The sequence below is a fragment of the Schistocerca nitens genome, chromosome 2, assembly GCF_023898315.1.
Source record: "Schistocerca nitens isolate TAMUIC-IGC-003100 chromosome 2, iqSchNite1.1, whole genome shotgun sequence".
Taxonomy (NCBI): Eukaryota; Metazoa; Arthropoda; class Insecta; order Orthoptera; family Acrididae; genus Schistocerca; species Schistocerca nitens.
In genome coordinates this window covers 1,189,830,649-1,189,846,364 of record NC_064615.1, presented here as the reverse complement: position 1 = coordinate 1,189,846,364, position 15,716 = coordinate 1,189,830,649, and the positions used below count along the sequence as shown (strand labels likewise).

Genomic DNA, 15,716 nt, shown 5'->3' with positions numbered 1-15,716 from the left:
GCATTCGGAGATGTGAGGAGCAACCACAGCTGGCCACTTCTGTAACGTATTCTTATAATGGATCTATTCACATTGATAATTATAGGAATTACTTCTGTGTTACTATATCTGACTATGCATTTTCGGGGAGAAAGGTAGCAGCTTTGAAATGCGTAATTGCCCCTCCCCTCTGCACCACACCTCCTACGATGCTCAGCTGCTGCTTTGTACTCAGCATTTGTGTAACTTAGCTGTTTTTTTAGACCACTATAGCCATCTTTGTTGTGAAAAACTTAAAAAACCTGTGTAATGTGATCATTAGTATTAAATGAAATTTGCATCCCTGAGCCCATTATTCTGTTAAATTATGGGAGGAGCATTTAAAAAGGTATTCTTTCCTTTGTTTCTGAATATATGGGTATTTTCAGTTCCATGTCTGATACCAGCAGCTTATTATATACTTTGGCATCAAAATATAAAACTCCATTTTGAATCTTAGACACAATAGGAGAGCCGCACGAAAATCGTTTTTACTTACAGTATTACTGTGTGAATTTCATCGTCCTTTTTAAATTCATTTTTCTCTAGAATTCTTCCTGTCATTAAGGATCTGTGTTTAGAGATTTCTGTATTTCAACTTCTGAGGCCAGATGCCGTTTCCAGTGGCGCAATTACCAGCTTGTTTAAGAAAGGGTACTCGCGTACTCTGTTTGTGAACCATATTTTCTACAGGGCAGTTTCAGTCCAGCCCGGCATTTGCCTCAACAAGTGAAGAAAACAAATTTCAAAACCACACTGAATCTGGTTGATATACCATACTGATGCTTGTTAATCCAGTGTGCTGATTCAATCCAACTCCTCGACTCATGAGCCAGCCCACTTTGTGTCAAGCAATATGAGCAGATGTCTAAATTTATTCTTATTTTTAACAAAAAATACCAACAGGGAGATTACATATTGGCATGTAAGTCTAAGAATCTCAAAGTCCCTCAGGAGGCTTCTACAACTTTATGCAATGTTTGTCCTGCACATTTCTGTAGAATAAATACATTTTTTGCCGTATCTGATTACCCACAAACATTATTCTGTAGAATGCTTTTGAGGGATAGTTTACAGAGTGTGCTAAGAATCCTGTCTGGAGGATAACATAATGAGAATGATTTCTAAATGTAAAGCAGTCACAACTGAGGTTTTTGATTAACTTAACCACAAGCTTTTTCCACCTCCGTTATCCAGCTGGGTATTAGAAATTTCACACAGGGAGTTTCATTTATTATGTGCCTATTGACTGTTATTTCATGTACCTGCAAGTATGATATACACACACACACACACACACACACACACACACTCACACACACACGCGCACACACACACACACACACACACACACACACACACACACACACACACACACACACACACACACACACATGTGCACAAATTCACCCGTGTGCACGTGTGGCTACATTGTAGCTGTGTACTACTTTGCAAGGGCACTGCAGCTCAACCGAGTAGAGGGGTTGTGTCAAGTGAGGAGGAAGGAGTCTGGGGATGGATGGACAGAAAAGTAGCCGACAGGAGAGAGTCAGCAAGGGAATAAAGGGAATGCGATAGGAATGGGACATCGGTGAGACTGACTCAATACATATGGGTGGTTTTGTATGGCACTGAGTGTGTTAGTTCTGTTGGTCGATTTTGGAATAACCATGCTGGGAGGCAGCCCAACAGCTAACAGAAAGAGTATGAATTGGCATTAAATTTAGATAATTACTACTTCGAGTACTGGAATTAAAGCATGAATTCTTGTTGAAACTATATTTGGTACCATGAACAGTCTTCCTCAATGAAGTCACTATTAAGTTACACTGATGTTATCTCTAATGTTCTGTGGTTGCCATTAAAACTTTAAATATTTAAATATGTCTGCTTGTGTCTGTATGCGTGTGGATGGATATGTGTGTGTGTGCGAGTATACACCTTTCCTTTTTTCCCCCTAAGGTAAGTTTATCCGCTCCCGGGATTGGAATGACTCCTTACCCTCTCCCTTAAAACCCACATCCTTTCGTCTTTCCCTCTCCTTCCCTCTTTCCTGACGAAGCAACCGGTGGTTGCGAAAGCTTGAAATTTTGTGTGTGTGTTTGTGTGTTTTTTTTATTGTGTCTATCTACCAGCACTTTCCCGTTTGAAAATATATCTAAAAACAAAGATGATGTAACTTACCAAACGAAAGCATTGGTATGTTGATAGAGACACTAACAAACACAAACACACACACAAAATTCAAGCTTTCGCAACCCACGGTTGCTTCATCAGGAAAGAGCGAAGGAGAGGGAAAGAGGGAAGGATATGGGTTTTAAGGGAGAGGGTAAGGAGTCATTCCAATCCCGGGAGCGGAAAGACTTACCTTAGGGGGAAAAAGGGACAGGTATACACTTACACACACACACATATCCATCCGCACATATACAGGCACAAGCAGACATATGTAAAGGCAAAGAGTTTGTGCAGAGATGTCAGTTGAGGTGGAAGTACAGAGGCAAAGATGTTGTTGAATGACAGGTAAGGTATGAGCGGCGGCAACTTGAAATTAGCAGAGGTTGAGGCCTGGTGGGTAATGGGAAGAGAGGATATATTGAAGGGCAAGTTCCCATCTCCGGAGTTCTGATAGGTTGGTGTCAGTGGGAAGTATCCAGATAACCCGGATGGTGTAACACTGTGCCAAGATGTGCTGGCCATGGAACAAGGCATATTTAGCCACAGGGTGATCCTCATTACCAACAAACACTGTCTGTCTGTGTCCGTACATGCGAATGGACTGTTTGTTGCTGGTCATTCCCATACAGAAAGCTTCACAGTGTAGCCAGGTCAGTTGGTAAATCACATGGATGCTTTCACACGTGGCTCTGCCTTTGTTCGTGTTCAATATATATGTTGTTGTGGTCTTCAGTCCTGAGACTGGTTTGATGCAGCTCTCCGTGCTACTCTATCCTGTGCAAGCTTCTTATCTCCCAGTACCTACTGCAACCTACATCCTTCTGAATCTGCTTAGTGTATTCATCTCTTTGTCTCCCTCTACGATTTTTAACCTCCACGCTGCCCTCCAATGCTAAATTGGTGATCCCTTGATGCCTCAGCAGATTTCCTACCAACCAGTCCCTTCTTCTTGTCAAGTTCTGCCACAAACTCCTCTTCTCCCCAATTCTATTCAATACCTCCTCATTAGTTATGTGATCTACCCATCTAATCTTTGGCATTCTTGTGTAGCACCACGTTTCGAAAGCTTCTGTTATCTTCTTGTCCAAACTATTTATCGTCCATGTTTCACTTCCATACATGGCTACACTCCATACAAATACTTTCAGAAATGACTTCCTGACACTGAAATCTATACTCGATGTTAACAAATTTCTCTTCTTCAGAAACGCTTTCCTTGCCATTGCCAGTCTACATTTTATATCCTCTTTACTTCGACCATCATAATTTATTTTACTCCCCAAATAGCAAAACTCCTTTACTACTTTAAGTGTCTCATTTCATAATCTAATTCCCTCAGCATCACCCGACTTCATTCGACTACATTCCATTATCCTCGTTTTGCTTTTGTTGATGTTCATCTTATACCCTCCTTTCAAGACACTGTTCATTCTGTTCAACTGCTCTTCCAAGTCCTTTGCTGTCTCTGACAGAATTACAATGTCATCGGCGAGCCTCAAAGTTTTTATTTCTTCTCCATGGATTTTAATACCTACTCCGAACTTTTCTTTTGTTTCCTTTACTACTTACTCAGTATACAGATTGAATAACATTGGGGAAAGGCTACAACCCTGTCTCACTCCCTTCCCAACCACTGCTTCCCTTTCATGTCCCTCGACTCTTATAACTGCCATCTGGTTTCTGTACAAATTGTAAATAGTCTTTTGCTCCCTGTATTTTACCCCTACCACCTTCAGAATTTGAAAGAGAGTATTCCAGTCAACATTGTCAAAAGCTTTCTCTAAGTCTACAAATGCTAGAAATGTAGGTTTGCCTTTCCTTAATCTTTCTTCTAAGATAAGTCATAGGGTCAGTATTGCCTCACGTGTTCCAATATTTCTACGGAATTCAAACTGATCTTCCCTGAGGTTGGCTTCTACCAGTTTTTCCATTCGTCTGTAAAGAATTTGCGTTAGTATTTTTCAGCTGTGACTTATTAAATTGATAGTTTGGTAATTTTCACACCTGTCAACACCTTCTTTCTTTGGGATTGGAATTATTATATTGTTCTTTAAGTCTGAGGGAATTTTGCCTGTCTCATACATCTTGCTCACCAGATGGTAGAGTTTTGCCAGGACTGGCTCTCCCATGGCTGTCAGTAGTTCTAATGGAATGTTGTCTGTTCCCAGGGCCGTGTTTTGACTTAGGTCTTTCAGTGCTTTGTCAAACTATTCATGCAGTGTCATATCTCCCATTTCATCTTCATCTACCTCCTCTTCCATTTCCATAATATTGTCATCAAGAACACCGCCCCTGTATAGATCCTCTATATACCTCTTCCACCTTTCTGCTATCCCTTCTTTGCTTAGAACTGGGTTTCCATCTGAGCTCTTGATATTCATGCAAGTGGTTCTCTTCTCTCCAAAGGTCTCTTTAATTTTCCTGTAGGCAGTATCTATCTTACCCCTAGTGAGATAAGCCTCTACATCCTTACATTTGTCCTCTAGCCATCCCTGCTTAGCCAGTTTGCACTTCCTGTCAATCTCATTTTTGAGACGTTTGTATTCCTTTTTGCCTGCTTCACTTACTACATTTTTGTATTTTCTCCTTTCATCAATTAAATTCAGTATCTCTTCTGTTACCCAAGGATTTCTACTAGCCCTCGTCTTTTTACCTACTTGATCCTCTGCTGCCTTCACTATTTCATTCCTCAAAGCTATCCATTCTTCTTCTACTGTATTTCTTTTCCCCATTCCTGTCAATTGTTCCCTTATGCTGTCCCTGAAACTCTGTACAACCTCTGGTTTAGTCAGTTTATCCAGGTCCCATCTCCTTAAATTCACACCTTTTTGCATTTTCTTCAGTTTTAATCTACAGTTCATAACCAATAGATTGTGGTCAGAGTCCACATCTACCCCTGGAAACGTCTTACAATTTAAAACCTGGTTCCTACATCTCTGTCTTACCATTATGTAATCCATCTGAAACCTTCTAGTATCTCCAGGGTGCATGTAGGTTTACTGTATGATTAAATGATGATGGCGTCCTCTTGGGTAAGATATTCCGGAGGTAAAATAGTCCCCCATTCGGATCTCAGGGCGGGGACTACTCAGGAGGACGTCGTTATCAGGAGAAAGAAAACTGGCATTCTATGGATTGGAGCGTGGAATGTCAGATCCCTTTATTGGGAAGGTAGTTTAGAAAATTTAAAAAGGGAAATGGATAGGTTAAAGTTAGATATAGTGGGAATTAATGAAGTTCGGCTGCAGGATGAACAAGACTTCTGGTCAGGTGAATACAGGGTTACAAATACAAAATCAAATAGGGGTAGTGCAGGAGTAGGTTTCATAATGCATAAAAAAATAGGATTACGGGTAAGCTACTACAAACAGCATAGTGAACACATTATTGTGGCCAAGATAGACACGAAGCCCACGCCTAATACAGTAGTACAAGTTTATATGCCAACTAGCTCTGCAGATGATGAAGAAATTGATGAAATGTATGATGAGATAAAAGAAATTATTCAGGTAGTGATGGGAGACGAAAATTTAATAGTCGTGGGTGACTGGAATTCGTTAGTAGGAAAAGGAAGAGAAGGAAACCTAGTAGGTGAATATGGATTAAGGCTAAGAAATGATAGAGGAAGCCGCCTGGTAGAATTTTGCACAGAGCATAACTTAATCATAGCTAACACTTGGTTCAAGAATCATGAAGGAAGGTTGTATACATGGAAGATCCCTGGAGATACTAGATATATTTCAAGACTTCTTCTGGATCGGAGAAATTACTGCCTCTTCTTACAATTGCAGGCGAATGTCATCCATAGAAGTAAAAAATATTCTTGTGTCTATTGTAAGTCATATACTTTTTCCTTTTGCATTTTTATCACACATAGCCTTTACAACACTCATTGCTGAGACAGGAGTAAAAATTACTCGCCCTTCTTCTATAAGATCTAAAACATAAGTCAGGGTGTATAAGACCCAGGACAACTGGGAGATCCGGGAAAAAACCTGGGATTTTTCCATCTGGGAGATAACCCAGAAAAAACCGGGAATTTTCATTGCTTTAGTTATCAGTTAAATTTTTATAATTTTGACTGGTAAGAACCAATACTCTAACAAAGGATATTACTGTATCCTGCTACTGCAGTAATAAAATGTGCATGAAGGAGGTGGGGGAACCTTAAATTGCAAAGGAAATGCGCCATATACAACAACAAAACACAACCATACAACCGTCTGTCAATGGTAAAATTTGTGAAAGGCTTTAGGGAGACTTTGCAATGCTTCATAACAACAAATTGCCTCCGATGAGCGTGACGCCACAACTGTTTACATTACATTCACTTTAGCAACTATGAGCGGACTCATGCACTTATGTAGTTGAGTCACCTATGAGTAGTAAGTTCTCCTGCTTCTGGTTACAGAAATGTGGCTGTAGGCTGTGTAAGCAGCTACCGGAAAAAATTTTACTGGCGCACCTAAGCTGCCAGATTCATACATGCACAGCATGTCCGAATTTAGGGGAGGGGAGTAGGGGGGTGGGGGAACCAAGGTATCTGACCCAGGTGGCAGTTACCTTGTTTCACAAAGTGCCTAGCATCCTGCACATGTTGGTCTATCGATTATTCTTATGATTTTGAAATGCATCCCTGTTGGTTTTTGAACATTTTTGGACACATTCAAAGTTGATTTCTGAGTAAATCATATGTGAAACTATTTCCTAACATAGAGGTTTTTGCTTGTAGTAAACCTAATAGGCATTTGATATTTGTACTTCGTGAATTATATTCTGTTGTGTTATAAATATGACCATTTGTGCTAAAACAACCTCGTTTATTTGGTGTCTATTACAAGTGCTGCAATATTAGAAAGGACTATTTTGTTTTATCTAGCAAACAGTGACAAAATAGATGTAATCAGATCAAGAAACCACACCGGGTAATTTCATGTGAAATCACCCTGTGGCCATTGCCGTTATGTCAGAGATTTTTCTGAAGATTTGGTGTAAGAATGTACATAATGAGTTAGGGATAAAATATTTTTTCTGGAATTTTGTGACCAAAATTCGTGAGTCGTGCTTGGGTAGCTCAGTTGGTAGAGCACTTGCCCGCGAAAGGCAAAGATCTGGAGTTTGAGTCTTGGTCCGGCACACAGTTTTAATCTGCCAGGAAGTTTCATATCAGTGCACACTCCGCTGCAGAGTGAAAATCTCATTCTGGAAACATCCCCCATGGCTGTGGCTAAGCCATGTCTCCGCAATATCCTTTCTTTCAGGAGTGCTAGTTCTGCAAGGTTCGCAGGAGAGCTTCTGTAAAGTTTGGAAAGTAGGAGACGAGGTACTGGTGGAAGTAAAGCTGTGAGGATGGGGCGTGAGTCATGCTTGTGTAGCTCAGTTGGTAGGGCACTTGCCTGCGAAAGCAAAGATCCCGAGTTCGAGTCTTGGTCCAGCACACAGTTTCAGTCTGCCAGGAAGTTTCATGTACAATGTATTTCTTAAATCACACAGTGTTTGACTCTAATTTAAAAACCAACTATTTGATGATGAGCCATTTAGAAGAATTTAAAGCCCAGAAGATCGAACATTGATGTTGTTATTAAAAATTTTGCTGGTGAATTGGTAGATACATCTTAAAGTGTGCTATTGGCTGACCACTCACGCGTCCTACGGTCTGAATATCCACTGTGTCTGCCCCGATAGCTGAATGGTCAGTGTGACAGACTGCCGTCTTAAGGGGCCCAGGTTCGATTCCCGTCTGGGGTGGGGATTTTCTCTGCTCAGGGACTGGGTGTTATGTTGTCTTCATCATCATTTCATCCCCGTCCGGCACGGAGGTCTCCCAGTGTGGCGTCGAATGTTATAAGACCTACACCAAGATGGCCAGACCTGCCCCGTAAGGGGCCTTCCGGCCAATGATGCCAAATGCTCATTTTCAATATCCACTGTCATCGGCTGGTGAGACCACATGACATGAGCTATAACTGGCTTACAAAAGCACATTGCAATCTCGATTTAAATGCAGTGGAAAGTAACTTGTGGTGTTTGGTAGAATTCGAATTTATACTTTTGAAATATTAAAATATGCAGCATACTTGTCTTTCCAAAATGTGTTTTTTTTCCTTGGTTTCGTTTCCTAAAGTGCTGGGAAATTCTACGCCTGTGTATAAAACCATAACCATTGAAAGGATTGATAAGTTTTACTGTCACCTAACATGGAAAAAGTATGTTTTCACCAAGGCTTGCGGCTTTACATACATTTTGATCATTTACACAAAAACAAATAGCACAATGCTTAAATGTGGGGAAATGTTACTGAAACACAGATTTGGCAATGTAGTGAATGGACATCACATTTACTACATCAGTTTTCAAACTTGCATGTTGGAGCTTTACACTGACATACAAAGAGCATTGAAGTTAGAGATACCTATGCCTTTAGGTGCTGATACAGGCAGGACAATGAATATAGAATGTCATTTACTGGAGGCACCACATTTGCTTCCTTTATCTTGCGGCGTAGGACGGAATGTGAAAATAATTGTTGAATTCAGATTTTATGGTCCACTGCAGAGCACTGATAATACAAGCAAATCAGGATACATATTGATATAAATATAAAATGATTGCAGTCCTTATACAGATTATTTAATTATACAGTATGCCAGTGCAGTCTTTCTAGTAATGTGATGATCATCTGCCCACAACTTTATTTTTTTCAGCTTAAAGGATTGGAAGGGAATGAGCTTCAACAACAGGTTCAACAATATCTCAAGTTGCTGGACATTGAAGAAAAAGCTAATGCTGCTTCAAAGACATTATCTGGTGGAATGAAGCGTAAACTTTCAGCCGGTGTTGCATTATGTGGGCAGTCAAAGGTAATCTTCATTGTATAATATATGTTAACACTTTGCGTCCTGAGCCATTGCACGCGGGTGTCTACCATAAAGACTGGCTGATTTTAACGTATTTTAAACTACTACAACTCATGAAAGGTTTCACTTATAGCAATAAAATTACTTTATGAATATAATAGAGGGAAACGTTACACATGTCTGCTTGTGTCTGTATATGTGCGGATGGATATGTGTGTGTGTGAGAGTGTATACCTGTACTTTTTTCCCCCTAAGGTAAGTCTTTCCGCTCCCGGGATTGGAATGACTCCTTACCCTCTCCCTTAAAACCCACATCCTTTTGTCTTTCCCTCTCCTTCCCTCTTTCCTGATGAAGCAACTGTTTGTTGCGAAAGCTTGAATTTTGTGTGTATGTTTGTGTTTGCTTGTGTGTCTATCGACCTGCCAGCACTTTCATTTGGTAAGTTACATCATCTTTGTTTTTAGAAATAAAATTACTTTTATTGAAAAACCTAGACTTTCTTGTTTAAAACTATATATAATACCTTTCTCTTGAATTAATACATACTTTTGACAAGTGTTATTATTATAACATTATTTTTTAAAAAAGGAAAAATTCGTCAAAGGTATATTCACTGTATTTTCTAGAAAGAATTTCTTTTTTATTTTACACTAAAATTGTAATTATGATGGATACAGTATGTCTTATCTACAGTAACCTCCTGTAACTATTTTAGGATGCAATTTTTCTCTTTGTGTGGTAAATTTTGAAGCACGACATTTTGCACAATGCTACTTTACATTCACTACACTGGTAGCTTGTGTCTTTTCGCCACACTTTTCCAGTCAGTTTTTTTCCTCTCAGAGAACACACTACACACTGTTTTTGTTTCTGTTTCTTATCAACTTCTGTCTCAATCTTTTCAGGAAATGATTTCCAGTTGATAGTCTTGAGACTCCAGATGGACCAGGTCGGGGTTCAAGATCTTTGCTTTGTGCAAAATATGCACAGATAACTGTCATGAAGTGAGATGTTGTGAGGCGTTTTCCAGTAACCTTATTGTATAATATGCAGGAATTTACAATCACCATTAGTATAACATGGAATGCCAACTTTCTCCACCACTTCGATGTTCAAATGCGCCGTATGACAATTGCTGATCTGATAAGTCAACACCAAACTTGTTTTTATTGTAGTCCAATACACAGGCTGGCTTTGACTTCTCTCTTCCTCTCTGATCAGTGAAAGTGGCCATCTCAGCAGTGTGCCTTGTACTTATCATATGAACATTTCTTTTGTCCTTCCAACACAGTGCTAATACACTCCTGGAAATGGAAAAAAGAACACATTGACACCGGTGTATCAGACCCACCATACTTGCTCCGGACACTGCGAGAGGGCTGTACAAGCAATGATCACACGCACGGCACAGCGGACACACCAGGAACCGCGGTGTTGGCCGTCGAATGGCGCTAGCTGCACAGCATTTGTGCACCACCGCCGTCAGTGTCAGCCAGTTTGCCGTGGCATACGGAGCTCCATCGCAGTCTTTAACACTGGTAGCATGCCGCGACAGCGTGGACGTGAACCGTATGTGCAGTTGACGGACTTTGAGTGAGGGCGTATAGTGGGCATGCGGGAGGCCGGGTGGACGTACCGCCGAATTGCTCAACACGTGGGGCGTGAGGTCTCCACAGTACATCGATGTTGTCGCCAGTGGTCGGCGGAAGGTGCACGTGCCCGTCGACCTGGGACCGGACCGCAGCGACACACGGATGCACGCCAAGACCGTAGGATCCTACGCAGTGCCGTAGGGGACCGCACCGCCACTTCCCAGCAAATTAGGGACACTGTTGCTCCTGGGGTATCGGCGAGGACCATTCGCAGCCGTCTCCATGAAGCTGGGCTACGGTCCCGCACACCATTAGGCCGTCTTCCGCTCACGCCCCAACATCGTGCAGCCCGCCTCCAGTGGTGTCGCGACAGGCGTGAATGGAGGGACGAATGGAGACGTGTCGTCTTCATCGATGAGAGTCGCTTATGCCTTGGTGCCAATGATGGTCGTATGCGTGTTTGGCGCCGTGCAGGTGAGCGCCACAATCAGGACTGCATACGACCGAGGCACACAGGGCCAACACCCGGCATCATGGTGTGGGGAGCGATCTCCTACACTGGCCGTACACCACTGGTGATCGTCGAGGGGACACTGAATAGTGCACGGTACATCCAAACCGTCATCGAACCCATCGTTCTACCATTCCTAGACCGGCAAGGGAACTTGCTGTTCCAACAGGACAATGCACGTCCGCATGTATCCCGTGCCACCCAACGTGCTCTAGAAGGTGTAAGTCAACTACCCTGGCCAGCAAGATCTCCGGATCTGTCCCCCATTGAGCATGTTTGGGACTGGATGAAGCGTCGTCTCACGCGGTCTGCACGTCCAGCACGAACGCTGGTCCAACTGAGGCGCCAGTTGGAAATGGCATGGCAAGCCGTTCCACAGGACTACATCCAGCATCTCTACGATCGTCTCCATGGGAGAATAGCAGCCTGCATCGCTGCGAAAGGTGGATATACACTGTACTAGTGCCGACATTGTGCATGCTCTGTTGCCTGTGTCTATGTGCCTGTGGTTCTGTCAGTGTGATCATGTGATGTATCTGACCCCAGGAATGTGTCAATAAAGTTTCCCCTTCCTGGGACAATGAATTCACGGTGTTCTTATTTCAATTTCCAGAAGTGTATATTTCCTTTACGCCTGAAAATAAATTCACCTCGCTGAAGGTTCGGATCTTTTATAGCACAAGGCAGTCCCTGCTGAGATTTTCTTGTTGTTCCCACAAGAGCAGTTTTTGCAGCTTCCAGTTCTGGAGCAAGTATTGGACTTGTGTAGAGTCTGTCTGTGAACAAAGTGTAGCCTTTTCCTGACAGATTTGCAAGCAATGTCTTTACCAGAGTCACTGAGTCAGACCTTTCACCCACGTAAACAGAGAAATTCCATATGTAAACTGTGTCATATTCAGTTAACATGTACAGTTTCATGCTGTATTTATTTGGTTTTTGTGGCGTGTACTGTTTGAAATACACACGACCTCGAAATTTACACATGCCTTCATCTATTGTAATTTTTTGAGATGGTGTATACGTACGCTGGAAATTAGCACACACATTATCTAGGAGTGTCTCACCTTGTGCAGTGGGTCATAGCCAGTTTCTCCTTTCCTCTTAGCTAAGGAATTGTCACTAATGTGGAAGTTTCTCAAAATAGAAAGAAATCTGTCACGGCTCAAGATGTTTGGACAGAAATTACACGACACAACAGGGTTCTCAGACCAGTGCTCTCGTATACGTGGCCTCACACATACACACATATGGACTACAATTGACAGAAACTTCCTAATTTCCATAAGTGTAACTCCTTTCTACTTTGATAATGAGCAGGTGGGTGAAAGGGAATTTGTGCTTTGTAATCTCCTGATGAATTGTTGAGCATACAGATTAGTTTGTTCCTTTATATGTTTCATCATACTGTCTGTCAGGAAATATGAAAAAAATTCTAGAGGTGCACTGTTCTAGTCTAAACTGACAACATTGCATATTCCGGATTGTCCTGAGAATAGATCGATATCTGGTGCACGATCAGTAGTTGTCGAACCTTCCTCAGAAACGGTGTGGTGCGCAGGTCTCGGCTTCCCCATCACCGTCAGCCTCGATCATTCTTCAGGCACAATGTAGACAGGATTACTTGCTGCTGAAGTGCTTGGACGCCTACTCTCCTCTTCTGAATCTATCAGAAGAGTATTTTTTGCAAACAAAATCATAATTACGTGCTGAGAGTTTTTCCAGTGAAAATCTGAACAAAAATTATATATGTTTTGTTGTCAGAATTCTTTACTTGAACTGCCAGAAACTTCTTCTTGAACATAGTCCACATCATCATCAGAGTCATCTACAATATCTTCCTCTGACAAATCAACGTCACTTTCTTCTAAATCACGATGTAACTCGCAAGCAATTTCTTCTTCTGTCAAGCCACGCTTCGCCATGTCGATGCTACTGAGACCACGCGGGAAAAAATCGCCGCTCACAAAACCCGACAAATAAAAAGGGAAGCACACGCTTCCACAGCATGCCCACACCATCTAGTGACCAATACTCGAACTACAGTCTGTGCAGCACCTCCCAGACAAGCGGGAGCTGTAAGAACACACAAGGGAAGGAAGGGGAAGAAAGAGAACATGCGCCCGTAAAATTATGGGCGCCAGACTTTCGGGCAGGCTGCACACGCCCGTATTTTTACGGGCGTTGGTGCCTAAGTGTTAAGATGTTCCGACACCATGTCATCAATAAGTTTCCATAAAAAAACCATAACAACTTGAAAATCAAAGACATCCAAGTTTTGACTGTTTCCTTCCTGAAAGTAGGGTCCATCACACATTGCTGAGCATGAGTTTCAGTCTCTTCATCAACTCAGAGAAGTAGTATTTCAAAGCTGTCTTGTGTTTGTTGGCTCCATCCTTTCAGATATCCTCAGATATCCCCTCCCCCTTTTTTTTAAAAAAAAAAAAGAAAAGAAAGGAGCAAATAGTCCAGAGGCAACAAATCTAAAATAAAATTATGTTGTAATGAAAAGACTTGCTCTTGAGCAATGGACAGGTGATTTATTGCAGCAAAATGTACCAAGGCATTACCATAGGGCAGGAAAATACCAATAGGTGCAGAGGGCTGAGTGAACTTGTTGGTTTCCATCTGGCAGCATCTTATGTCAACCTATTCCTAGGCCATATAGAGGACAATTTCCTAGTCATCTTGTATCCCAAACCTCTCACCTAGTTCAGACTCATTGATAACTTTTTAACACTTCTACTTAATTATTATCTACTTGTCAGTAAGGTAATCCTCAAAACTTTGAAGACAGATGAACTGACTTATCAAAAGTGCATGTCATCTGATGTTATCTAGAATCATAAGTAGAAGGTTAAAACAAAATTTTTCTCCACATAACTGAAATATTCATAGATTGCTTGGATCTTCATGAAGTGTGTGATTTACAGTGAAAGTGATCGGTTCCAGTTTTTAAACATTTTTTCTTCTGCTCTTAAAGCTGATCAAATCCATCATGACACATTGCAAAGAGGCCGAGTTGTACATTATGTCTTCGTAAAACGACTGACTGGTTCACAAATCAAGAAACATACTTTTTCACAACTTTAAATCTTAGTGAAATAATATTCAAGTAACTAACACAGGTTACTCTTCGAGATATCAGCTCAAACTGCCCGTCACAGCTGCCTCACTGCTTCCCTATTTATATATTCTAACTAATGGATGGTCACTTGGACCATTATTACTTAATAATGACAACATATTTTTAATCATATTTACAATTAAAAGTTACAGAGCTAAGATGTTCTGATTACACAGAATAATACATCTAAAATTACAAAATTGAATAATATGTGAAATTTATAATGTAAAAATGTTTTTAAATGTGAAAATTCCATCTAAATATGAGTATAATAATGAACTTCACAAAATTAATTAATACATGCTAATTACACAACGACTCACATTCTTAACAATAATTGAAGCTAAGAGGGTAAAACAAAACATGTTTTGATTGACAGAATTTGTAACAGATGCCTAGACTTTTATAATTAGGTGTATATCTGGTTACAACAATGCAAGTTTAATTAATAAAGTCATTAAGTCAGAATGTTCTTTACAGCTTTCATCCTAAATTTACGTTTTACAATATGTGCCTTCATTTGTAAGCAACAGAATAACTTCTTGAATGAGTAAACTACATTCGTAAAAGTCCAATTATTTCAATAATTACAGTTGGTGATTAATACCATATATTTTATTCTTATCGTTTTCACTAATTAGTCTCCAATTTAGTGTCATTTTTATGAAATTCACGAATCACCACAATACCAATCATTTTAAAGTGAGGTATTGTACTACATGATGTCAGGGAATCAAAGTTTTCATTAGGTCTTTGTATATTAGGTATATTACAACTTCTTAATGACCCGGACTGAGGATGAGGACACCATATCCATGTTGCTCCAGACACTGAACAGCTTTTTCCCATTTGCTGCACCTGGTCCCCCTCAACTCAACAGCTTCCTTGATATTAACCTCCACCTCAAAGATGGCTGCGTCAGTGTGTCCATCCACATCAGTCCTATTAATCACCAACAATATCTCCACTTTGACAACTGCCACCCATTTCACACCAAGAAGTCTCTTCCATACACCCTAGTCACCTGATGCCATCTGGTATGCAGTGATGTGCAGTTCTTCTGCAAACCACCTGCCCCATCTTTGTAAAACTACACCTGAAAGTATATGTATATGTATATGAATTGTGTTGTTTTTGTTGTTTTTAAATTGCAATACCATGACATGTCCAGTGTCTTTGTAAAAGTGGTCTATGGATGAATAAAGCTACTACTAAATTAAACAATGGAAGTCTGAGCTGGAATATCAACAATATCAGAAAAAGGATAGACTATTCGTCATAAAGATGACATGTCGGGTTGCAGACAGACACATTAAGCTTTTGGCCAAGCTTTTCCACAGTGGCTGAAAGCTTAATGTGTGAAAGCTGCCCACAACTCGACGTATCATCTTTACGGTGTGTAGTACCTATCCTTTTCCTTATACTGTTAGAAATA

The 15,716-nt window shown here is 40.9% G+C and overlaps 1 protein-coding gene across 2 annotated transcripts in view; it reads left to right on the top strand.

Moving 5' to 3' along the window:
• Positions 1 to 15,716, top strand: part of LOC126237527 (phospholipid-transporting ATPase ABCA3) — a 707,258-nt gene that overhangs the window by 238,522 nt on the left and 453,020 nt on the right. For both annotated transcript variants that reach the window (XM_049947708.1, XM_049947709.1), the window contains exon 13: positions 8,901 to 9,056. In XM_049947708.1, coding sequence (XP_049803665.1) covers positions 8,901 to 9,056 — 156 coding nt within the window. The remainder of the gene's footprint in view (positions 1 to 8,900; positions 9,057 to 15,716) is intronic.